This window comes from Silene latifolia, chromosome 8 (genome assembly GCF_048544455.1).
Source record: "Silene latifolia isolate original U9 population chromosome 8, ASM4854445v1, whole genome shotgun sequence".
NCBI classification, from domain to species: Eukaryota; Viridiplantae; Streptophyta; class Magnoliopsida; order Caryophyllales; family Caryophyllaceae; genus Silene; species Silene latifolia.
The window spans coordinates 5,953,598-5,980,738 of record NC_133533.1 but is presented as its reverse complement, the minus strand read 5'-3'; the positions used below and the strand labels follow the sequence as shown (position 1 = coordinate 5,980,738).

The following is a 27,141-nucleotide window of genomic DNA, read 5'->3' as shown; positions in this document are numbered from 1 at the left end:
TTGAGTAGTACCCCTCCGTGTGGTCCTTTTACTAACATTGTCCTTGAGTGTAGGGATCTTTTGGAAGGCTCTCCCCATTTGAAGCTAATGTTTGAGAAGAGGTCGGCTAATGAAGTTGCGGATTCTCTTGCCAAGTTTTCTTTAAATGATACCACCTCTTGTAATGGATGTTTTATTTGGGACCTAGCCCCTTCTTTTGTTAGTAATTTGTGTACTATAGACTTTGTTTCGGCCATTGAGCCGCTTCCCCCCGACCCGCCCCCTTGATGTATTTTTCTTGAACTGGACTTCTCTTTAATTAATGTTCTTTTGATCCAAAAAAAAAAAAGACATACAGAATAAGATTAGGTAACTCGATATTGTATTTCCTAATCTTTTATATATATATATATATATATATATATATATATATATATATATAAGGCATCATATCAATATCAATCAATGAAACACGAATCTTACCATCCTCATATTGATTGATTCAGGTCGCAAGAGCTTTGGGGGGAGCATATACATAGATATCGCTTTACGACTAAACTAGGTTTGGTGCCTGGCTTCGCCCGGGCTACCTCTATTTACCGTTAAATTTTATTTTCAATGAAATAAACTATGTTGGAGTTGTCTAACCCACACGTTTACTATTTGTAATATATTTTTCTACGGCATATCTTGTAATTATGATGAAATGTAAATTTTATTTTCAAATTATGAGACACACTACCCCGCTATTAATATTATTACTTTCACGACATTCTTTCTTAATATCATTACGTTCACTACTCCCGTGGTTACTGTTGTTTCTTTTACTAATTCCTCTATTTTTTTCTGTTAAATTCATTATTCCCGTTAATTTTATCCAGCCTATATTTAAATAAATAAAATATTTCCTTGAGTCGATTGGTTATTTAATTGTTCATACTTTTTCTCATTATTACCACTATTACTTTCACTACATTCGTAGTTACTTTCACTATTCCCACTATCATTACTATAACTGTCACTACTCCCACATTAATACCGTTAATTTTATTGATCTCGTTGCTGCTACTATTACTTTTACTACATTTAAGCAATACTATACTTGTAACACCCCAAAAATTTGAGTCAGTTTAGAAATACGTTGAAAATATTTTCGCTAGAATAGAATTTTAGAAAAGAAAAAAAAAATATTTGTAATGCAAAATTTAAATTTGAATAGTAAAGAAAATCGTGCATCGATTTGGTTTAAGGGAAAGAAAAGGAAAGGGCGTGCGATAACTATAGTTAAAAGCACATACTAAACCGTATTTAAAACATTACGTCAAGATAAAGTACTCGGGAATTAAGTTATACTAATTTAACGTTAGTATCGTATCGTAACTAAAACTGGCCCGAATACAATTAAACCTAACTTATTATACATACCCAAACTCTCCTTTTCAACCTTTGTTTTTATTTTCCCCGTGGGATTGACCTCAAAAAGAAAAAAAAGAAAAAGAAACAAAAAGGAAAAGAAGGGTGTGGAAGCAGAGGAAACGGCAGGATAGAAAGAAGAAGAAACAAGAGGAAAATCCAGCTTATTCATCCTAATCCACCACCATAATTCATCAAATTTCTGTAAGTAAACCTTAAACTTTTAATCTAATCTTAATATCTTTGTTTAATCTTTACAAATTAGAGCTTATTAGGTTAACATAAGGGGAATTTAACCTAAAAAGGGAGGATTAGACAAAGGTATAAAGAAAAGTGTTAAATTCAACAACGGGCCTGTGCCGCACCCAAACTGAGGAGAAAGAGTCCACAACGTAGGCCCAAGATGGTTCCACTCTAAAACCAATTGGCTATGGGAGAAACACCCCTAGGCCTTATAAGATAGACAATCTCTCTTTTTCACTGAATGTGGGACTCACAAGTGGATTTAACTCCAACACACCCCCTCACTTGTGAGCCCACTTAAAGATCGGTCTGGAGGGACTGGACATCCTCACAGCCGTCACAGTGCTCACTCGACCCGAGGGACTGGACTTCCTCATGCTGAAACCGGAGGGACTGGACATCCTCACGGCGGGTCGGTGCACATAAAGGCTCAGTTTTAAACACGAGACCCAGGTCTTTTTTTTTTTTTGCCTTGGGCTCTGATACCATGTTAAATTCAACAACGGGCCTGTGCCGCACCCAAACTGAGGAGAAAGAGTCCACAACGTAGGCCCAAGATGGTTCCACTCTAAAACCAATTGGCTATGGGAGAAACACCCCTAGGCCTTATAAGATAGACAATCTCTCTTTTTCACTGAATGTGGGACTCACAAGTGGATTTAACTCCAACAAAAAGAGATCTTAACAACTAGTTACAAATTAATTTCAAGAGTTAATTTTTATTTATCTTTGAGTAGATGAAGGTTGTTGGATATTTTACAGAGTAGTCAATGACGATATTAGTACATGATTCTATTTGAGGGGCGTGATAAGGTCTTCTCATGGAAGATATTATTTGTTCGTATACGATTAGAATAATGGTGGGAAGAATGAATTGGTTTGTAAAGGAATCCATAATCAAATTAGTTTATTAGTGATTTTGATTTATCATTATTTATTGGAGACTAATTCAAGGGATTAAGATTTTTAGTTTGAAAATTGAAAGATGATTTCATCTCGACCTTAAGACAATTTGACCCTATTTATTAATTGAAGTTGTTTGTTTAAGTGCTAATTATATGATTATGTGGGGAAAAGTTTGCTATATTATGAATTCCGATATCGTTATACATATAGTAGCAACAATAGTTATTCATTTAGTTGTTCTTATTATATCCATTTTGGTATGATGGGATTAATGATTTAAGGGGTAAGAATTGAATATATATTAAGGAAGTATACAAAGTCTTGTTGAGACAGATAGTATCGTCTTAAGCAAGACTAGCTGAAGGAAGTATATGGATGAGAGTTGTAGGTTGAGTTATTAATTGATGGAGTTTATGACTAAGTTTGATTTAGTGGTTTAATTATCCCAGTTCTGAGTTATATTTCAATCATGGTAATTACAGTATATCAAAGTATGCATAAAGAATGGTGCCTATATGGCTATACCCGTTATTGGTGGTTTTGTTGGCATGGTGACTATATTTTCACTTAGGAATAGTTAACCAAAGTTTTATTGTACATGTAGTTTAATTTTTGGTATTGTGTGCACATTGTCATTTCCATTTGGCTTTCACTTGTGGGTAAGCAGTACAACGGACGTATATCCCGATAAGAAAGGATGCATTTCCCTTTATTATAAGGAGATAATTCTTTATTTTAAATTAATGTTAATAAAACTGCATGATTTGTGCGAGAATATGTAGTTTGGATATTTTTAAGTAATTATACTATTTTCTTCGTAATATGACAACTCAACTTGTTTCGGAATTTTACAATTTATTTAGCTAATCTGCTAAAATTCAAAGTCATGGCATTAGAAAATTATAGTTGGCTCATAACCCGCAGTGGCGAGCCGGGGAGAATTATAGTTTGGCTCTTAACCCGCAGTGGCGAGCTGGGCATATTAAAATGCCGAGAATTATAGTTGGCTCATAACCCTCAGTGGTGAGCCGGTCATACAAAAATGCCAAGAATTATAGTCGGCTCATAACCCGCAGTGGCGAGCCGCCATTCAAAAATGCCTTTACTAGATGTATGAGGTAAAGTGAATCTTACCTAAGCGAATCATTAGGCGCCGACCTGATATAAATATGATATAGAGGTGTGGACATTAAGGCTATGACCAATCTTGTTAATTTCTTAGTCTCGATGAAGTAAAAGTCTCTCATGTGCTAGAACTCGAATTGTCTTTTTATAAACCATTTTGTAGAGACAAAGTTAGTTCATGTGTTTTTATCATTGGAAATATTATACTAATGAATTCTCGTTTTTATTTCATTTAGTTCTAATATTTAAATTTGTAAACTAATGAGGTAGTGTCTTTTACTCAGCTCGTGTTTGTCCCATTTGGGCTACCTGTCATGGTGACGGTTTATTTTCAGGTTGCTTCTGATGGCTATTCAAAAGGATTTTATTTCAAGACAAGATTTTATTTAAAGATTTATAAAAGTTTCATTTCATTTTGTATAAAGAATTTGTAATTTGTAAGATGGACTTTGTATATTGATTATAATACCTCTCTATTTTGGCTCAATATTGTATATAATTATAAATTTTTAATTTAGCCGAAAATCAGGGGTGTTACAATACTATAATTCTATAATGATACTAATTAGTTACATAAGTGGGGCTTGTTAATTTTAAGGAAAACCACTATATTCTTGTGTTTTCTAAATTTAATTACTTTAATTTAATGTAATTTTCATAAATATTCTTCATCAAGGCATCTTTATATTATACTTTTAACCAAAACTATATATAATATTTACATTGAGGTCCCTTTATCAGGTCTATCACACGGTGCTATCGATTTAAAACTATATAGTATAATTAATTTTTATAGATTTCTTTAGTTACATTGAAGTCCCTTGATTTCTGGAATTAATATATAGTATTGATGTTTAGAATAAATAGCACTTTTCCGAAAAATGTGAACAAGAATCTAAAAAGATACATCATCACCAAGAATATAGTTTTTCGTATAAGTCAAGCACATTTTTTGCATAGCCTTTCAAAAAGGTTGGTTGATTTGCCTCAATTTTTTTTCACCTTATTACCCAATCATTTTGGCAAACTAAAACTTGAATGTTAGAAGAATAATGATCAAACTTCTTCTTTTTCATTTTTCAATTCAATATTTCCACATAATCGACAAATTCTTTGAAAAAATGCAAAATTAAAATTTTGTAAAAAAAAACAAAAGGACTTTTACATATAAAGAAAGTCAAGAATTGTTCACGCAATAATGTATTCAGGGCAACATATGGCACCACCACCAAACTATGCAATGGCACAAAACCCATATGGCGTACCCCCACAACCATATTACCATCCGCAACAACCTTATTACCACCAACATCGTGCCATCCCTCAATACCAAAGACGTCGATCAGGGTTCGACTGTTGCATTCGGTGCATTTGTTGCATCTATTTCCTCATGTTCATGTTAATATTTATATTACTTGCATCTCTCTTTCTTGTATTTACGTTCTACCAGCCACGAATTCCATATTACAAAATCGAAGACTTCAGTGTTACAACATTTAATTTTCAGCCAGATATGTCACTCAAGACAGAATTTCAAGTGACAATCCATGCCGAGAACCCGAATACCAAAATCGGTTTCATATATGGCTCTGATAACTCGATCACAATTTCATTCCAAGGTAAAATAGTGTCTAGTGGAAAAATGCCCGAATTTCATCAAGAACATCTTAATATAACATCAATTAAGATCCCATTAACAGGAAAAACAGACGTTGGGTCAAATGTATATAGTGATTTTATAGATAGAGAACACATGGGTAATATTCCATTACTTGTTCAAGTTAAGGTCCCTGTTACATTTGTGTTGGATAACATTCCTTTGAGACAATTCATATTTCGTGTTGATTGTCGTATGACTGTTGATGACTTAAGACCTGACAAGAAACCTAAAATCATTTCCACAGATTATACATTTTCTTTTGGGTTATGACTTATGAGAATTGTTGTTTTCTGCTCCATGCTTCTTTTTTTTTAGTGTTTTGAACATGTATATAGAAGTTAGATTTAGAGTTTCTTTTTTGTAGTTGATTTGTAGGCTTAAAGGAAGAGCTTTAATAGATTGCCAAGCTTTTTGTATCATACTAGTATTGGTGCCCGGCTTCGCCCGGGCTACCTCTACTTACCATTAAATTTTTTTTTCATTAAATAAAACTACTTAAAGTTGCATAACTCATAAATTTATCATTAATATATTTTTCTATGGCATATCCTAAAATTACGATTAAATAAATTTTGAGACAAATTCACTACTCCCGCTATTAATATTTTACTCTTATTAATGAAACAATAGTAATAACATTTCATTACTTGCCCGTAATCATTGTTACTTTCACTACTCCCGCCGTAGTTATTGTTACTGTCACTATTGTCGCGTTAATATTGATAATTTTACTACTCCCGCCGTAATTATTGTTACTTTCACTATTGCCACATTAATATTGATTATTTCACTACTCCCGTTGTTGTTTCTACCACTTTCACTAATCTCGCTGATAATATTGTTACTTTTACTATTCAAATGAGTGATTACTATCATATAACTATATCCAATGTTACTACAATTCTTTTCTTTATTGAAGAAATTACTTTTACCACTTAGGCATGCAATTTTAAGAGGATTATATATTTATAAATATATTACATATATGCAATAAATCAAATCGAAAGAATTATGCAATATTATATATTATGGAATCTAACTTGAACTATTTATAACCTACTTATATTATATTTTTGTATGTTAAATAATTAACATATCTATACATCTAATAAACTATTAAGTTTAATAAAATTGCATAGATTTTAATTTTAATATATAATTTTATGATGATAATAATTAATACCATAAGTGTGCATGTTTATACTAATTAATTATTTTATTTTAAGGAAATTAACCATCTCCTAGTATTCTATAAATATTTAGGAAAATTACCAAACATGTTCTTTCTATTAGTCTCCTTGAAATTGACCATCTTAATTAATTATTTTATTTTAAGAAATTGACCATCTTAATTAATTGTTTTATTTTAAGGAAATTGACCATATTTTAGTCTCTTACAAATATTTAGGAAAATTACCAAGCTTCTATATAATTTAAGTTTAACCCAAACTATATAATATTTGCATTGTGATCCCTTAATCGGGTCCATCACACGGTGCTAGTGATTTAAAACTATATAGTATAATTAATTTGTATAACTTTCTTTAATTACATTGAAGTCCCTTAGTTTCTGGATTTAATATATAGTATTGGGAATCTAACTTGAATTATTTATAACCTACTTATATTATATTTTCGTATGTTAAATAATTAACATCTCTATACATCTAATAAACTATAAAGTTTTAATAAAATTGCATAGATTTTAATTTTAATATATAATTTTATGATGATAATAATTAATACCATAAGTGTGCATGTTTATACTAATTAATTATTTTATTTTAAGAAAATTGATCATCTTCTAGTCTTCTATAAATATTTAGGAAAATTACCAAACATCTTCTTTCTTTTAGTCTCCTTAAAATTGACCATCTTAATTAATTATTTTATTTTAAGGAAATTGACCATCTTAATTAATTATTTTATTTTAAGGAAATTGACCATGTTTTAGTCTCTTACAAATGTTTAGGAAAATTACCATGCTTCTATATAATTTAATTTTAACCCAAACTATATAATATTTGCATTGTGATCCCTTAATCGGGTCCATCACACGGTGCTAGTGATTTAAAACTATATAGTATAATTAATTTGTATAACTTTCTTTAATTACATTGAAGTCCCTTGGTTTCTGGATTTAATATATAGTATTGATTATGGAATCTAACTTGAATTATTTATAACCTACTTATATTATATTTTTGTATGTTAAATAATTAACATATCTTTACATCTAATAAACTATTAAGTTTAATAAAATTGCATAGATTTTAAATTTAATATATAATTTTATGATGATAATAATTAATACCATAAGTGTGCATGTTTATACTAATTAATTATTTTATTTTAAGGAAATTAACCATCTCCTAGTATTCTATAAATATTTAGGAAAATTACCAAACATGTTCTTTCTTTTAGTCTCCTTGAAATTGACCATCTTAATTAATTATTTTATTTTAAGGAAATTGACCATCTTAATTAATTGTTTTATTTTAAGGAAATTGACCATATTTTAGTCTCTTACAAATATTTAGGAAAATTACCAAGCTTCTATATAATTTAATTTTAACCCAAACTATATAATATTTGCATTGTGATCCCTTAATCGGGTCCATCACACGGTGCTAGTGATTTAAAACTATATAGTATAATTAATTTGTATAACTTTCTTTAATTACATTGAAGTCCCTTGGTTTCTGGATTTAATATATAGTATTGATTATGGAATCTAACTTGAATTATTTATAACCTACTTATATTATATTTTCGTATGTTAAATAATTAACATCTCTATACATCTAATAAACTATAAAGTTTAATAAAATTGCATAGATTTTAATTTTAATATATAATTTTATGATGATAATAATTAATACCATAAGTGTGCATGTTTATACTAATTAATTATTTTATTTTAAGAAAATTGATCATCTTCTAGTCTTCTATAAATATTTAGGAAAATTACCAAACATCTTCTTTCTTTTAGTCTCCTTAAAATTGACCATCTTAATTAATTATTTTATTTTAAGGAAATTGACCATCTTAATTAATTATTTTATTTTAAGGAAATTGACCATGTTTTAGTCTCTTACAAATGTTTAGGAAAATCACCATGCTTCTATATAATTTAATTTTAACCCAAACTATATAATATTTGCATTGAGATCCCTTAATCGGGTCCATCACACGGTGCTATTAATTTAAAACTATATAGTATTTATAACTTTCTTTATTTACATTGAAGTCCCTTGGTTTCTGGATTTAATATATAGTATTGAAGAGCGTCATGGAAAAGCTAGTTCTTGACGGAGGGCCTCCAGATAGTGATGCCTATGGTACAATAAAATGTCCGTATAATATATCTTGGATAGTAGAAGATATAGGGACTGGAGTTATAGCAGGTACTACAATAGGATTTTTCTACAATTTCATCAAAGGCAATCATAGTTGCGGCGGGTTCAAGTCTAGATTGCGCAATGCCCTCGCCAAATCTCTCTGTTTAGGTGGGAATTTGGCGTTGCTATCTTTAGGCCACATTCTTTCACGGGCTGCTTATTTTAAATATAGTGGAGAGCCTCATCACGGGGATATGATTCTGTATCAAATCCATTGTGCATAGGGCTGTTCACTCAGTGGTCCGGACCAAAGACCAGACCGGACCGGGCCATTTGGTCCGGACCAGACCGGACCGAATTTTATTTGGTCCGGTCCACGGTCCACCTATTTACTCTACTTTGGTCTTCGGTCCGGTCCTGGACCAAACCGAATAGACCGCGGACCGGACCGTGGACCGAAGTTATGTAAGAAAAGAATTTTTTAAATTGTAATATTATTGATTTTATTTTCTACTTTGTTTACACGTATTATAAGATGTGTAATTATGTAGTTAAATCTAGTAAGAAAATAATGTTGTTTATTTTGATCGTTACGAGTTCTAGTTTTATATGCTAAAACATGTCAATTACAATAATATTTGGTCCGGTCCGGTCCAGTCCGGTCCGGTCCACGCGTTTTTATGGTCCAGACTGGACCGGACCAATATTAATATGGTCCGGTCCTCGATCCACCTCTTAACCCTTCTTTGGTCTTCGGTCCAGAGAGTTTGGTCCGGTCTAGTCCTGGACCAATGAACACCCTTAATTGTGCAGCCATAGGTGGAGCCGTTGGGTTTGCCCATTATGGTCTTCGTTCCGCCTTACTCGGTGCCCTTGCGGCTACGGGACTGGAGACTTTTAATCTCGTCTGTGACGGCCGCAGGACACGCTATGGCTCTTCCATCTGCAAAACCAACGGGTATACTTATCCCCACTATCGTCTTCCTCAGGAACATATCCCGTGGCCGGAAGTTCTATGGTACAATTCCTCATTGCCGGACAATTAGAATAAATATTCGAATAATTAATTTAACAAGAAGACAAGTTATTTCCAATGATCATTTATTAGTTTACTCACCTTCTTTGTGTCTACGGTCTTTAGAACAATTGCTTTTGAACAGATTATTTAGTGTCCGTCTTCAATAAGAATTTGTGATTTTTTTTAATTATGAATATTTAGCTCTGATTTTCCCTGTCTCGGTCATTGTTATTATTGTTATCTAGGTAGCACGGACACTTCTCCTAATCAGCCGTCCCGTGTCCGACACCGTGTCCGACACCGACACTCCTCGGACACACGTCGAAACGTGTCGGACACCTACAAAGCCGTGTCTAACTTTCTACATTTATTCGAACACGTGTCCGACGCGTGTCCATGGTATTTCGGCCGTGTCCGACGCGTGTCCATGACATTTGGACATCATTTGGGCTGAATGATGTTCTTTAAGCGTGAAGTGAGCTGTCAAAAGAGATTGATTAAAAGATTCGTTTGGATGGTAAATGAAAACGAGTTATAATCAAGGGCAAATTTTAACTTCACTTATTTAAATTTAATATCAAATTCTTTTATAAAAATAAAATCAACCGTTTATAATTATAAAATATATATTTTATTAAATTTAAATAACGTGTCCCGTGTCCTAAATATCAAGGGATGCCGTGTCACGTGTCCGTGTCGTGTCCGTGTCCCGTGTCCGTGTCCGTTTTGGTGCTACCTAGATTGTTATGTCGGACCTTTTTGTGAAATCCATCGATGGATCCTGAGTTTGACTCTCAAAAGAGAAAATAAACTCAGATGTATTGTTATGTCAGACCTTTTTAAGCTACAAAGTATTGTAGTTTACCATTGAAGGGTTGAAAGTTTTATGGCTTAAGAAAAGGATGTGGCAACTCAAGCTACAACTTGCTACTGAGCAAGTCTAATGATAAGCTAGTTGGCCAAATCAAATTTTAAGCTATAATATTTTTAAGTTAGTAAAGTACTCAAATGGTTTAACTTAATTTTTCACTAACTTGATTACACCCACATTTCAAGCTACTAACATTCTTTTGGTTGTTTCTTTATGGTAGGCTCATTTACGCTACTAGCATAATAAAACTAGTTGCATAAAGCAAGTCATCGCACATGGACAACTACACTGATTTAGCCACTAGCTTAATTTTAAAAAATCGCAAGCAAATCCCTAAGCCAAATCATTGAACTCACAAATGGAATACAAATTAAATCAATATTGGCACGAATCACAATGCTATAAAATTAAAATCTTCAATTAACTATGACCTGGGTAAAATTAAAATCACTATGCTGTAAAACTAGAAAGTACCGGGTATCTATGTTACACTTGCTATTCGTAAGACCGTCACATAATAGAATTTGTGTTACTAAAAAGTACCGGGTATTATGACCTGTCGTACACTTACCATTCGCAAGACCGTCGCATAATAGAATTTGCTACCAAACTGATGTTTCATGTGGTTTTGAGGTTTTTCAACCAATTCTGACCTCAGATTCCTGCGTTCGTCTCCACATAAGCAAAGCTAAAAACACACTACCTTAGACAAGGTATGCCGTCCTTTTCCTCCATGAGACAAAACACAATGTGTGCATGTCTAGGGTCCTCGCGCCTAGCATACATAGTAATCGATACATTTTCAGCATTATTAACCTTCATGAGCCAAAACACCAATGTGCTAATAGTACAATTCATGGGATTACACAAACTTACAGTAGAACATCTAAATTCCTGACAACTAACCCAAATTCCGGATATTCCAAAGCCGAAACACCAATGTATGCTGTTTTTTCATTTTACCTGTAGCGGGCTTTCTTACAGTTGCTTTCTAGTTTCAGGGGTGCGTCTTTCTTCACCGTTGTCCACTCCTTCCACAATGAAAGCGAGACCAGGCTTTCAGTATAGCTAAGGAGATAGTCTGGTAGATAGTCCGGGAAAGATGCTCTCCTCCGAAAGTTCAGAAAAACTTGTCTTGGTGGAAGATAGATTTCTCCTCGTGGGTCAGCCGCAAGGACTGACCAGACAGACGTTTCGAAGATTAACACCTTGTTGCTACCATCTTTCAACTCGAACAATTTTGGATACACACGATCAGCTCCAGAGAAGTACCTCGTCAAACCTCTAAGGTTTAAGAATGTTTTCCACGTTTGTTGATCACCAGCTTGGTCTTGCAGCATCCAACCCTTAATAGAGAAGGCGGAATCTCCTTCGTAATACAAACAAACGCACAAGCATTGCTTGAATTCAGAAAGAAAATAATAGGTTGGTTTTTCAGCACTTGCCCCTGTGCTAAGGCTCTTAGGCGGGGGTGGGGGTGGGACTATGTTGAATCGCTCACTGGTCAAGTCAAATGCTAATATGCTCGGAACTCGACCCTTTGGGTCCACCAGCCAGTTCAAAGTGTTACCGACCTGAACCGGAGGGGTCTTTTTATTATTATCATTACCAATATCTTCCTGGCATGGAGGCAAGTTGTTCAAATCCAACTCCCTCCAGCAATTGGTTTGGAGTGAAAAAACGTGGGCTACCACTTTCTGAGTCTCGGAGCCAAATTTACCTACGAGTACAGTCTTATAGTCATCAGAAGAGGAGTCATACCCAAACCCCCATCGTAAGGCGATGTAACTCGTATCGTTGATGGGCCCTGCAATGAGGCGTTGTTGCCGTGTTGCAGGGTTACACAGACATAAGTGTTTTTGCTGTGTCCCGCTAATGTAGCAGATCAATCCATTTGACGAGCCTGCTATTGGGTAGCTTTCGACATCCAACTCACTATCCCACATTTTCACTGTCGTTTCCAAGTGTATACCTCCAGGTGACAACCATTCCTTGTATATGATATCAACATTGCCACGTTGAAATTCCAGCGTGGCGAGTTTGTTTTCAGAAGAGATATACAATTGTAACATGCTATTGGGATTCCTTGTAGTATTTTGGTATTGTAGATGGAGTTTGGCAAAATCCGGATCGGAGATAAGAGCGTACCATTCTTTGTTGACGGATTTTAAACTAAGGAGTAACTTGACAGGGAGTCTCGCCAAGATCTCGAATTTTATATCTTGAGGTAGGAGATGCATTGTTTTTCACTTTGTAAGAGAAAATATGTGTCGCTTCTCGAACTGAAAGAAAAAAAAACGTAGTTATATCTCTATTTATAATATCAAAAAATATAAATATCCTACTGTAATTTGGAAACCAAAACAGCTAAGAAAGAAAAAACTAATTAATTACTCAAATTAGGAAATAAAAACAACTAAGGTCCTACCTATTCTTTTGGACTGAAACAGAGGGTTGGTCTCACCTTTATATCAAAAAAGATAATACTCGAATTAATTTAAGTCTAGGAAGAAAACCATACTTAAAAATAATAGGAGTATAATTATTTTCATTTTGTAGCAACATTAAGTACTGTAATGGGAACAAACTAATTGGTAGGGCAGGAAGGCAAGTCGGGTGGGTCAAGCAGCCAAGAAGCATTATTTATACGAAGTGAAGCCGATACCTCTCATCACAAAGTTACAAGCGGTATTCGGAAATGACAAGAGGATGACAGAAGGGATTCTACAAACACGAACAAAATCCTACTGTTAGCAGTGTTGGGAAATGGGAAATTGGGATGCAGGAGAATTATCAGTTAAAACTAGCCCTTATATATTGATGATTAGCATACTAAATTATAAAAGCTTTCGAAAAATATAATCTCATGTTAATGAAATACATAAAGCAAGAGATCCATACGCCAAGCTCCAAAGCTCTGATATACTGACATCTGAGTTTGGAGTGCGCATTGCAAACAGCCTTTAAGATTTTTATTTTACGACTCTAGATCTTATAGTGAGTTACTGAGAGGGGGGCATTTTCGTTCAAAATTCGGAAGGCTCACACAAAAACCGAGTAAATAACATCAAATCAGGAATATACTTACAAGTTACAACGCCACCAGCAGATCTGACGATGGCGGATAGCATTTTAATGATGGACCTGAGTTGTAAGGCAGATACTGTAACCATCAAGCAAACCTCGGGGATTATAAATCAACTCTGAATTTTGTTGGGTACTCCTCATCTTCTAAAATAAAGGGTACTTCATCTGAAAATTTAAGGATTCCACATGTAAGAAATTGAGGGAAGTACAAACCAAAGATTAGACGATCCCAATGGTAGGATAGGCAAGCCTGTCTGAAAGCAACAAACAATAGGGCACAACTCCGCACAAGGTAATAATTTGGATTAGACGATCCCAATGGTAGGATAGGCAAGTTTTCAACTAGTAAGTTTGGAACCTTACAGCCTCACCCTAACCTACTGTAAGAAGACCACTTCGAGGAAGATCTAGGATGTCCAAAAATGTACGCAGACTCACCTCTACTAGGTCACCACATGAAAAAAAAAAAAAAAAAAAAAAAAATTGGGGCACAAATGAAGACCAACCTTAACAAAATATGCCTTTTTAGGTCCATAGGCAATACCATTAGCATGATTTGGACGTTCGTCCTTTTAGCCTGAGATTCAGCACAAGCCATAAGAGCATCCACGTGCTTGTTTTCCATCATAATGATATTTTCTTCTACTCCCATAAGGCTTTGGAGTTTGGATGGAAACAGAATCATATTCCTGGACGTTGTTTAAAGCCAGAACAGTGTCTGGGTGTGATTAGTAATCACCAGTATGAACATGAAGAAATCCTTCCCTCTGCTTCTCCTCCTTTATTAGCTGGAGAAATCTGTTTCACAGGCACTCTGACCGATACTACATCACCAGCCATATCAGCATCTACGTTATCAAGGGTAACAATCGCCGGTCACCCTGTTATTCCTGAAAATCGCAGAATACGCTGCGTTGCAATCGTTGACACTTTACTCCCGGTTGCCGGAACGCTTTTCACAAATGACGAGGTAATATTAGCAATACAAAAGGGTTATGTAGTATAAGAAAAAGCAATGGTATTAAACTTATACTGTAACAAACTGTACAGCAAAACTCCTCAGCTTACCAAAAGAACTGTCCATAGCTATGACAGAGAGCATGTAGTAGAAATAAACAGAACAACTTCAGAGCAAACCCGTTTCACTAATTCACTCAAAATTTATAACGAGTGAGAGAGACGATTGTACATATACAACCAAAAGAATAATTAGCAAGTCGCGTTTATGACAATTGTACGCAGTCACATACTACTAAACCCAGGGAGGCCTACTGATCATACAGTACACCACAAAAATTGAGAATGATACTAAGAGAGTCCAACTTACGGGTAAGCTAATTCATACATAGATCCCAACACAAGCATAACTTGGAGCTAACAGACACAATTTCTGACTGCTTCCAGAGTGCTCACTTATCTGAGTATGCAGCAGTCAATATTCTCCAAAGTTGTGTATTCATTACCCAGTGGATCACCAAATCTTCACCCTGCATATGGCAATAACTTCAGCAACTTGACAAATACAAAGAAGAGAGGGCAGAGCATTGAGAGATAGGTAGAAAGAATGCAGAACATAAGAATACTTGAGCAGTGGTGTGCATGCTTGTGTAAAGTGGGGCAAGAACTAAGTATTAGGAGGGGAAAGGTGGGGAAATGAAGCAATGGTCCAAATCTTTCTTTTATTAGAAGATTTTGATTTGGATTGAAGATGGGAAATACGAGGTCCTTCATTTCCGATCCCTCCAACCCAAAATGCTAACAAAACAAGGAAAATTGTCTTCCTTTCATTATCCCCCGACTCCCCTCACTTTCCTTCTAAATCTCTCCATAAAAATACTGGGTTAATGCCAAAATTAGCAACAGCTTCAATGAGGCCAAATTTTCATGTCAAGCAAGAAAATAGTGGTATGAATTAAGCATCGCGCAACCAAAATTTTCATTAGAAATCCTATGAAATAACCTCTTTGTCTACTCCGTGGATTCCGTATCAACTTTAACTTGAGCCAAATATTTAACTTGAACAGGTCAAATTCCATGTCCAAAGGCTTTACTTTTCAGAAAAAATATGAGTAGAACATTTTTCCACACAATTTCCAGTACGTCATCTGTTAACAATCACTGAGTATTAAACAAGGCTATCCAAACACCGTTTCGACAAAGGCGTGAAGCCTGAGTCCATAAATAAAACTATAAAAGTATAAGCATTTTATAATTACACAATTTTACCAAGTTAACTTCACTCAACCATTACTTAATGGAAAGCCCCTTGAAATAGAATTCAAAAGCAATGACATTATCCTAGAGCATAAAGGCTCTATGCATCAAGCACCGAATGTGGAACCTTTCCAAATTAGTGTTTAGTATAGTAATCAGAACCAAATATGGCAAATGCGAATATTTCACCAATTCTGACCTCAGATTTTTGCGTTCGTACCACTCATTCTCTTGAACCCAGCCAAGGTACACTGTCATGGACTCATGGTTATGTACTAGTGAAAAATTGTTCAGAAAAGCAATGGAACACTTATGAAAGAAATCCTTAAGAGTAGGACTAGTGTCGTCAACAGGTGGTCGTCTACAACCAGGTACTTTGGGGAGACACATCCATTGATTAAAAGTGAGTTTGATACTTCACTGAATGTAGCTCTCACTACTATTCTCCAGCTAATTATGAGAGAACAATTCATACTAAAATATAATCGAGATCCCTAAGTGTAGGTTTTTCAATTCAATATCTTTAAGATTTGTTCCTTTATAATATGTTACAAGTTACTTAATACACTTAACTTTCGTAAACATAGCATGCCAAGATAACACTCCTTCCAACACAACACTCTAATCTTAACTTTGGTTACATGCAACGACCATATTGATACAATGCCTAAACTTGCAAATATCTCTCCATTGGATTCAGTACATATCAAGTGGCAAAAGTCTTAAGAAAGGGGTGAGTCAAAATTCTCTCTACCTTCTCCCACTCCGTTATCTATCAAAGGGATTCATATGTGTTACACACAATAGTGAAGTCGTGTGATGCTCGGACTTGGATACGAGGATCCAACACGGGTACGGATCCGAGTGTCGGATCCTTGAAATCTCAAAAACAAGGACTCGGATACGAGAATCCAAATTTAAATTTGGACTCGGCTATTTTTGATTTTTTTATTTTTTTCTGAAAAAATTGATTATTAGTTAAAAAATCAAATAAAAGAAAGGAAAAGTAGTTTCTTCATGTTTACCATGAATGAAGACTTTATTAGAGCATTAAATTCATGTCAAGATCACTCCTGATATAGGGCTGTTTTACAAAACAGAGGGCAAGAACAAAACACTCTCACACCGATTTCTCATAGAAGGATCCGTCAAGGATCCATGTCCGCATCCGTGACCAGATCTTGTCCACCGGATCCTCAGGGTCAGGTGAAGAGTCCGAGCATCTGACAATACAATCTCCACTTCAATTTTTGCACCATCTAGTCAAATCTAAGCCTCTAATTTTTCCGCCAAATAGTTCCTAGCCATTCATTAGGTAATGGAGGGGGAGGAAAATGGGATGATGATACAACCCACTAAACAAACTATGTATAGAGTACTTTTTATCTTTTTACAAGTAAACAAATTACCAAAAAATGAAAAAGTACTGAATTGATATGAATGATCTAAACAAATAGTGAATCCAAGTGAATGGAAACAAGCACCTATAGAAGGCTTTTACAAATTAGTTCCTCTAAACTAAAGCCGTCTTGTCACTCTGAGGAGTAATGTGCACAAGTTAAAATAGAGGCGGCGTAAATAGTCTTAATATAGTTGCCTAAAACAATAGGTAGAGGATTCAATGTGGCATTTAATTTCACTGAAATGTACGACAGCCTTCACTAGAATGAAGTATGCTATAGTGATATACTAGTTTGAAAGCCCGTACTTCGTACGGGTTAATGACCTTGATTATTTTAAAACTAAGTTTTAGAACTTTATCGAATAGGTGTTTCGAAGTTCAAATCCGGGTGTCACATAATTCTATAAAAAAAGAAATATCCTAATCCCTTATGGTATCTTGATACGTACTTGATTCTAAGCATTAAGTAGCCTCTAAAGCTTTGTTATCTCGAATTCTAACAAAAATTATTAAATACTAATCATCATAAGTGTAAATCAATCGGGACGCTTTGGTAGCCCTTATGATTAATATAAAGATACGTGTTTCGAAGTTCAAATCCGGGTGTCACATAATTCTAAAAAAAATGAAATATCCTAATCCTTATGGTCTCTTGATACGTACTTGATTTTGAGCATTAAGTAGCCTCTAAAGCTTTGTTATCTCGAATTATAGCAAAATTTATTAAGTACTAATCATCATAAGTGTAAGCCAATGGGAGCGCTTTGATAACCCTTATGATTAATACAAAGACGGATGTGAAATTAATGAATAGTTTACATTTGCTATATTTTAGTAGGGAGAATAAAGCAAATGTAAACTATTGACTTGGACGGAGGGAGTATATATTTTGTTTGAACCATATACCTACCTTTCAAATATGGATAATTTACTTACACATGTCATTCTTATAAGTTAGCTAGTCATTTCAAATTTTTTTGTTCAATTAATGACCGTCTTACATAATAATAATTAATCTTTTAATTACTGATATATAGAGTTCATTTTTATGTTCTTTCTTTCACAATGCACTTGCAATGTATACTCCTATGATCATCTTATTGCTATCATTCCACCGTAAAGGCGTAAAAAATAAATCCGTCTATGTTTTTGGCCAGTATAAGCAAACATACAATTTAGTGACAACAAAATTATAGTTTGTTAAATTATTATTTTAACCGTTAATAATAAAAACCCTTAAGAGCTCTCTTTCACAATAGTTAAGTGACTCAAAAGATTTTGGGTTGATTCCCAAGTTTCAAGGATGACTTCTATTTATAATCATAAGATCACTCTACCTTTGCATGTTAATCTTTCAATGTGGGATAAATCTACTATTTATACGTAGTATATTCACAACACCTCAATTATTTTTCAATGTGGGACACATAACATACTAATAAATACACCATCTTTTTCACACCTAGCTCGACATCCAACCCGAATACCAAAATACGGACAATTCCTACTCATTATATCTAATACAACAACAACAACAACATCAGAGCCTTAATCCCAAAATGATTCAGGGTCGGCTGACATGAATCATCAGTTAGAACCGTTCATGGGTAAACGCACATCTCAAAATGCGAATAAAAAAGAGAAAATGAAAAACAAAAGGGATAGCGAAAATATAATGAAAAGTCAAGGTAAACTTAGAGGTTTTAAAATCGAATTCCGGATTTTTTTTATAAAAACTTAAAATTTAAATCGAGAGAAAAGATTAAAGCGATTTTGAAAATCGAAATAGAATTAAGGATCCGGAATGCCTTAAAAGTAATCTAAGTAAAATATATAAGAAAATGGTTGGTAAAAAGTGTAATAAAGGAGAGAATAATAGATAATTTTTTTTTTTAAAATTAAATAAAAACACTAAATATGTCAAAAAAACCATCAAATACTAAAAATTCACATGTATCTTTTCCCTCCATTGTGCCCTCTCCATCACCATACTCTCCTCAAGCCACAGAAATCTCATATCGTGCTCTATCATTATATCTAATAGTTATATTTAATATTTAATAATGAGCAAATGCTAACAAACTAATCTTATCTAGAGTCTAAATTTTTTCGCACATATATAGGTAACATTTGTGCAATTTTATCTTATTGCTAACAAACTAATCTTATCTAAAGTCCAAAGTTTTTCTTACGTATAAAATTAACATTTTTTTCTTATAAATATTAAGTAGTTTTTAAGGATTGGACTCTCTAGATGAAAAAAAAATGTTAAAACTTGAAAAATTAACATTATCTAACGTTTTAAAGTCTCTTATATAATAAGAATACTACTGATGTATGTCCGTTATTTAAAAATTTAGCTTAAAAATTAAAAAATAAATAACTTATTGCTAAGCTACAAAATTTGAGTAGAAAAAGAGATGATATAACAATATATAATTATATAAATGTGAAACCACCAAAATCAAAAGTATAATACAAATAAATTTCACTATTGTGGAGGTAATAATACAAACTCTTATAAGAGCTATCTAAGACAATATTTAAGAGACCCAAAAGATTTTAGGTTGATATTTAAGTTCCAAGGATGACTCATATTTATAATCATAGAATCACCCCACATTATGTTAATCTTTCGATGTGAGACAATTCTACTATTTATAATAATAGGATCAGCACACCTTATGTTAATCTTTCGATGTGGGACAATTCTACTATTTATAATAGGATGACCTCACCTTATGGTAATTTTCTGATGTAGGAACAATTCTACTATTTATACGTAGTATGTTCACCACATCTTATTATTTTACAATGTGTGACATATAATATACTAAGAAGAACGTCTTCTTTTTCTCACCTAGTTCGACATTCTGTATTGTCTATTAATAATCGTACTTTTTTTTTCTTTTTTTTTTTTGTGCAAATGATATGAAATTCATACTCTAATAATTTCATTTTTTTTTATCCCAAATCTAATTATATAATTTTTTTACGATAGTTTTTTATCAAATGAAATGTAAAATATTTTTATATAAAAATTATAAACATGACTTGGATATATAATATAGGAAATATATATTATAATAATTAAAAAATATCCACTTTATTTTTTATATCATATTGTGAAGATATGATACAAACTTTTAAGAGCTCTTTAAGACAATACTTCAGAGACTCAAAAGATTTGGGTTAATACCTAAGTTTCAAGGATGCCTCCTATTTATAATCATAGGATTAACCCACTTTGTTAATCTTTCGATGTGGGACAATTCTATTAATTATACGTAGTATATTCTCCACATCTACATTATTTTTCAATGTGGGACATATAATATATTAAGAACTAAGAGGTACACTATCTTTAGTATGTGCAAATGATATAAAATTTATACTCTAATGATAACATTTTTTATCACGAATCTAATTATATTATTTTTAGTATGTGCAAATGATATTAACAATACTTTGTTGTCAAATGAAATAAAAAAGTTTTTATATACAAATTGAAAATATCACTTGAATATAATTTAGGAAATATATATATTATAATAATTAAAAGATTTTGCACTTTATTTTTTATATCAAAAATTATTATTTATGATACTTTCCTAAATTGATTTTTGATGATGTGGACGCTCTAGAATCGCTCGAAAAAAGCCTCTTTTATAAATATATATAGACTAGATTTTTACACACACAAAAGCTAAATATAACAACAGGGCAAAATCTGGGTAACCTGATATAAGAACCTATTAGAAACCCCTATTTGACTGTCCCGCTACATATTTAGTCGTCAGATTCACTCAGCCAACGCAAATTGCATATCGCGAAACAGTTCAACTGTTCAAGGATACTCTGTTATGGCAACTTAACATCTATATAACACACTTTATAAAAGCGTAGTACGTACTGGATGTGATGCATTCGTATGGTTCAAATATACTCATATAAATCAATATAGATACCAAACATAAACATCCACATCCAAGGAAAGTATAAATCAAACCCTCAACAATTTCCAAACTGCCACTGACTGCTCATAACCGTGCTAGCAGAACAGTCCAAATCCAGCAACATGGTCAAAGTAGGCGCAGTCTCTGCAGGTAAGTAATTATTGTGTTTGTAAAACCATCTTCTGGCTTCACTGTCCACACTACTTATATACAACATAGAAATCTATGATAAGGACCTGCTTTTCTGCTTATTTTTACAAATTTCTTGCTTGTTCTGGTCGACGTGCATTTTTCTCGAACTATTTGAATACTAAAAAAGGCAAGGGAAGGCTTGTCCCTATCAACCTTTTATGGTGGGACCCTTCCCCGGACTCTCGCCTTGCGGGGAGGCTATCATGCACCGGGCTAAAATTTATATTTTTATTTGCAACCAAACGAAGTATAAAACTGGGAGGGGAAGAGGAGAATAAGTATAATACAAAATTACAAACAACTAAAGCAAGAATTAATATATCCACTCACCATAGCGTTGGATCATTATGAATGCCGTAAGTCCACCTTTGAAAGAAGCATCATATCTGCCGCACCCCTACATAAGATGCAAGTTTACTGATCGGTTTCAAGACGAAAACCATGATGACTGAAAAGGCTACAATTCATGGTGTAATACACTATCCTGAAGATGGAAGGATGAGGAATACACAACAATTACACGTCTTTTGATGATAAGCATGTCTTTCCCTGGCATGAAAAATGGAAAATATCGGCCAACAACCTTTATCCGGTCGAGTTAACAAAGATTTGAAGGTTATCAAGACCGCATCTCAAGGCAATATCAGCAACATTTATGCTGCATTGACTGAGATTAGGCCATGATGAGTGGTTCCGAAAACTAAAAATATACATGCTGTACATAAAGATGCCTCCAAACAGCCCCCACTTACACATATTTCACAATATTTGGTCATTATAATTTCCCACCTAATCAATTCATATAATACTTACTTATTTCCATAACAAAATTAGTGTATTGGAGTAAGAATTGTTTCGTGAGGGCTGGAGTAAGTAGGGTGCTAAAGCAAAGACACAAAGACAGAGAGTGAATAAAGTTACCTTTGATAAATTACTTCACGTCTTTCCCCAGCCTCAAGAATGAAAAGGACTACGAATCCTCAAAAGGTAGGCCACGAAATTGCAGCTAAGTGACCGTTCTGTTAAAACCATAGTTCTCAAAATATTCACAAACTATGACATCTTCAGGAGCATAGCCAACATCTTTCATCTGCTCAGTGAGACCATCTAACACGGAATATATCTCATGTGACACTTCACTTGATCCATCCCCCACAAGAAAAGGTTCAAACCCACTTCCTATGTCAACCCACGCACAACCTGGAGGCTTTAGGATGCCTATCTTCCTCATAGATTTCCTAACTTCAGCCAGCTTGCTCCATGAACCTATAGCGGCATACATGTTAGCAATCAACACATAGTACCCTGAATTTACGGGCTTCATTGCCAATAAATTCTCAGCTGCCACTTCTCCTAGATCTGTGTTTCGGTGGATTTGACACGCTCCGAGTAAAGTAGCCCACATATCAGCACTTGGTTCATAAGGCATCCTTCTTATAACATCTTCAGCTTTCTTGAGCAACCCAGCTCTTCCAAAAAGATCAACCATGCAAGCATAGTGCTCCAAACAGGGTCTTATCCCGTACGCAGACCACATCTTTTCAAAGATCAACTCACCCTTACTTACAAGACCGGAGTGACTACATGCTGATAGAACAGCAACCATAGTTATATGATCGGGTTTGACACCCAAACTCTCCATCTCCTCAAACAGTTTCAAAGCAATTTCTCCTTCTCCTATTATCCCATAGCCACTTATCATGGAAGTATACGTCACCACATTTTTAGAAATCAATGAATCGAATATACTTTGGGCTTTTGAAACATTTCCTACTCTTGCATACATATCAACAAGGGCATTCCACAATGACACATACTCAAAGAACCCATGATGCTTGATAATGTAGCAATGCAGTTCTTTACCATGTTGAAGATTAGTTACGCGTGCACACAGGGAAAGAAAGCTCATTACAGTCACATAATTTGGTTTGAGTCCACAAAGTAACATCTCTCTAAATAAAAAGGATGATTCTTCGTATCTATCAAAATTAGCATAACCTGAAATGATCGAATTCCAAGACACAGTGTCCTTTTCCTCCATGAGCTGAAACACAATGTATGCATGTCTAAGGTCCTCGCACCTAGCATACATAGTAATCAATGCATTTGGAACATTATTCACCTTTTCATAACCATTACGCACAGCAAAAGCATGAATCTCCTTCCCAACCATCGGAGCCCTAACATGTGAACAAGCACTCAGGCCACTAGCCACAGAAACAGGATCCAATTTAACTGCAAATCCTCTCATTTGAGACAACAAATGTAATGCTCTTTCATAGTTTCCCGTATGCAAGCACCCACCAATTATCGTGTTCCATGTAATGATATTCAACTCCGCACCTTCAATTTGCATCTGGTCAAACAACACGAATGCTTCCTTCCACAGACCATTTGAAGCATATATAGAAATCATTGAGTTCCATGAAAATGAATCTCTACAAGGCAACTTGTTGAACAAGTCACTCGCAACCTCAATTTCCCCACATTTTCCATACATGGAAATCAATGCATTACTCACACACAACGACCTTCCACAAGAGCTAGATAAGATGCGCGTATGAATCTCTTTCCCAAAAGCAAGATTTCCCACCTCACCACAAGCCTTAAGTATAGATGGATACGTAAATTCATCCGGCATAACGTGAAACTCCAACATTTGTTTATAAGTCGATAAAGCCTTCCCGGAAAACCCATTTCTAACATACGCAGATAATAAGATATTCCAAAGCAAAGGGTACTGAAAACTTGAATTCGCGACTATGAAATGTGCTTCAGGAAGCTGATTAAAAGTAGAGTATAAAGTAACAAGCTTTGGAAGCAAAAGACTATGGTGATCCAAACCCAAGTGTATAATTTGTGCGTGAAGCTGTTTACCTTGCGAGAACAACTTCAACTTAGAACAACCAAATAGTAGACAAGAGATAGGCTCCAGAACTCTATCATAATAACTAAAAGAGGTAAAGTAAAACTGGATGGAAGAAAAAGCTTCAAATGCTTTGCGGAGATTACCTTGGCCAATGAATGCCTTCAAAGATGCAAGTAAAGGATATACCATCAATTTATCCTAAGATTCACTCGCTTCCAATGCTACTTTTAAACCACACAAGGATATACCATCAATTTATCCTAAGATTTACTCGCTTCCAATGCTACTTTTAAACCATCAAGTAAAGGATATACCATCAATTTATCCTAAGATTTACTCGCTTCCAATGCTACCTTTAAACCACACAAGTAAAGGATATACCATCAATTTATCCTAAGATTCACTCGCTTCCAATGCTACCTTTAAACCACACAAGTAAAGGATGTACCATTAATTCCAATGCTACTTTTAAAACAAACCGCTTCAGAAGCAGACAATGTTTTACCCGGTTCCAATGCTACTCGGTTCCAATCCTGACCCTATTATTTTTCAGAAAAAAAAAAAAAAAAAAAAAAAAAAAAAAACTTGCAAAACATAATATACAGATACTCACATCCGGACTACAGAGCAACCAAATTAAAACCCCATATCTTTCACTATTTCAATTTTATCAAAATTCGTAATACCTAATTTCCAATATTTCAAAGCTTCAAGCAATCAAGCGGCAGCAGAGTAGAAGAAATAATCAGTCATCAGCGTCTCAAATTTTCCGTCTCCAAAAAGTATGCTTTATACTGATAATTTTTGAGGATTTAGACTATATGAATATGAATAATGAATATGATATTTTCTTCATAGGATAATAGATTGATAGAAAATTAGAATTATTGAAATGGTTTGATGGTTGAGTGATTGTAAGCAATTAGCCAAATTAAGTATGGAAAATTAATGAGTAAGCATTAGCAATTTGTCAATTAGCCGATGATGAAAGAATGAAGCGGCAATGCTGCAGTAACAAAAGCGAGATTTTGGTTTTGTTGAATGAAAAAGGGTTCACCTCTATTTGTGGGTGTTGTTTTTTTATTGGTTGTGTTTTTGTATTGGGCTAGGCCTATGTTTAGCGTGCAGTTGGCCCAATTCACCGGTTGGTCTTTTCCATGTACTTGGGACGGGTTTTTTATTTAACATATTCTTACATTTCATAAAATAAAAAAACACAAATTATTGTATGAGACTGTCTTATAGCATAAGATCAGCCCATAATCCAAAAGCCCAAACAATTACTTAAAGCTCCCTTTTTTTAATCAAATAACCAAAAGTCCTTAATATACTTGTAAAAAAAAAATTTATTTTGATAACCTAAAATTTTATATTAATAAATTGTATATTTAAATATGTTAGTTTTTATCATAAAATATTGTGTTGTTAAAATAAAAATAGAATACTAATTAACTTAGGTGTTATTTTTGGGCTTCTCTCCTTTTGGGTCAGTCCTATGCTATAGGACGGTCCTATAGGAGAGTTAAAAAAAATACTTAATTTGATTTTTTTTCCTTTGAAAGGCATTTTACATTTTAACTAGTTTTGTAGCCCGTGAAATTCACGGGATGTTTTGTTTTGAGTGTGATGTTTCTAGTGTTTATTAATTGAAATTTTATAAAAATATCAAAACATATAGTAAGTTCACCTTATGAATAATTCATCATTGATTGCGTACTAAGATTACGGGCATTTACATGTTAACATAAAGATCAAAATTGATAAATTAAATAAGCCAAAGTAGGTGAATATTGCTATTTTTTCGAAGGTAAAATGATGAGAAAAAAACAAACAAATACCAAAATAAAAATATACATTTGAAAAAAAAAGAAAAAAAAAACTATTAATCATTCACGTTGGTGTCGTCAATCTTGTAGTTAGTCTCCAATATATAGTTATTTAAGCTATCCTAGTATTTTACTTCTTCATATAGTCTTCTTTTTCCAACGAATCGACCCTATAATAAAAAAAGTAACTCAATAATTAGTCTGAATTAATCAACAAAATAGTGAAATTTGTTTTATACAATATTATCGTTGTTAACTTAAGTTTCCTCTTAAGTAGTGAAAGAAAAAGGGAATGAGAATGAAGTCGTAGAGAGTAGGTATATTACCTTTGAATAGCTCAACACCACAAATCTTGATATCCCCTAAATGAGAACAAAACAAACACAAACGATGAAATTGAAAATGTGATGAACATTTCATAACCCAATGGAACTTACATGAAAAGTAAACAAATTAGTTAATAATTTTAAAACCTTAATACACTTGGCTTGATGTTAATAGAATAATAGGAAAAATGATACATTTAGTTATACTGACGATAGAGATAAGAAAATTTTTGGCTTATAAATTTTGTCTTTCATAAAAAATATATAAAGAATTGAGGATGTGTGAAACAATTGATTGTTGCTTAGTACTCGTATCTAGGGGTGAGCAAATTTAGGTCCGGACCGGAAAATTGGACCGGACCGGACCATTTGGTCTGGACCAAACCCGGACCGAATTATTTTGGTCCGGTCCTCGGTCCTCATTTTTTCAAGGTTTGGTCTTTGGTCCGGTCCGGTCCAAGACCGGTTAATTTAGGTCCGGACCGAATGGACCAAATTTCATGTTTTTAGTGACGCAATATTAAAATATTATGAATCAAATTAATATTTTATCTTCAAACGACATTATAAATTATTTTTTTAATGATTTTCATAAAAAGAGTCGTCTAATTATTTAAATGTATTTTATTTAGCGGATTTAAAATGTAATTATCGTATACGAAATAGTGAAAAAACTAATTTTAGGTCCATTTCGGTCCAAAACCGGACCGGAC

The 27,141-nt window shown here is 33.8% G+C and overlaps 3 protein-coding genes across 8 annotated transcripts; 1 reads left to right on the top strand and 2 right to left on the bottom strand.

The window, feature by feature from the left end:
- The first annotated feature begins 4,864 nt into the window (after nucleotides 1-4,864).
- On the top strand, nucleotides 4,865-5,596 carry LOC141594494 (NDR1/HIN1-like protein 13). Its single transcript, XM_074414510.1, has one exon. It carries the CDS (start codon nucleotides 4,865-4,867, stop codon nucleotides 5,594-5,596), a length of 732 nt encoding a protein of 243 aa, XP_074270611.1.
- A 5,375-nt stretch (nucleotides 5,597-10,971) lies between these two features.
- On the bottom strand, nucleotides 10,972-25,332 carry LOC141596156 (pentatricopeptide repeat-containing protein At1g71490). Of its 6 annotated transcripts, none has more exons than XM_074416245.1 (7): nucleotides 22,329-25,332; nucleotides 21,738-21,804; nucleotides 21,269-21,359; nucleotides 14,971-15,130; nucleotides 14,150-14,595; nucleotides 13,645-13,808; nucleotides 10,972-12,838 (listed from the first exon to the last, which is right to left on the bottom strand). In XM_074416245.1, exon 1 carries the CDS (start codon nucleotides 24,463-24,465, stop codon nucleotides 22,414-22,416), a length of 2,052 nt encoding a protein of 683 aa, XP_074272346.1. In that variant the 5' UTR covers nucleotides 24,466-25,332; the 3' UTR covers nucleotides 10,972-12,838; nucleotides 13,645-13,808; nucleotides 14,150-14,595; nucleotides 14,971-15,130; nucleotides 21,269-21,359; nucleotides 21,738-21,804; nucleotides 22,329-22,413. The 6 variants fall into 6 exon arrangements, with proteins under 6 accessions (XP_074272346.1, XP_074272344.1, XP_074272345.1 ...); XM_074416243.1 differs by lacking the exon at nucleotides 21,269-21,359 and having other exon boundaries at nucleotides 22,329-24,815; nucleotides 24,963-25,332; XM_074416244.1 differs by lacking the exon at nucleotides 21,269-21,359 and having other exon boundaries at nucleotides 14,188-14,595.
- Nucleotides 11,516-12,796, bottom strand: LOC141594493 (F-box/kelch-repeat protein At3g23880-like). The gene has a single exon (XM_074414509.1). It carries the CDS (start codon nucleotides 12,794-12,796, stop codon nucleotides 11,516-11,518), a length of 1,281 nt encoding a protein of 426 aa, XP_074270610.1.
- Nucleotides 25,333-27,141: the final 1,809 nt, after the last annotated feature.

What these genes read in the sequence shown, in the direction of transcription:
- LOC141594494 (XM_074414510.1), top strand. Translation starts at nt 4,865, where the DNA reads ATGTATTCAGGGCAACATATGGCACCACCACCAAACTATGCAATGGCA.
- LOC141594493 (XM_074414509.1), bottom strand. Translation starts at nt 12,796, where the DNA reads ATGCATCTCCTACCTCAAGATATAAAATTCGAGATCTTGGCGAGACTC.
- LOC141596156 (XM_074416245.1), bottom strand. Translation starts at nt 24,465, where the DNA reads ATGGTATATCCTTTACTTGCATCTTTGAAGGCATTCATTGGCCAAGGT.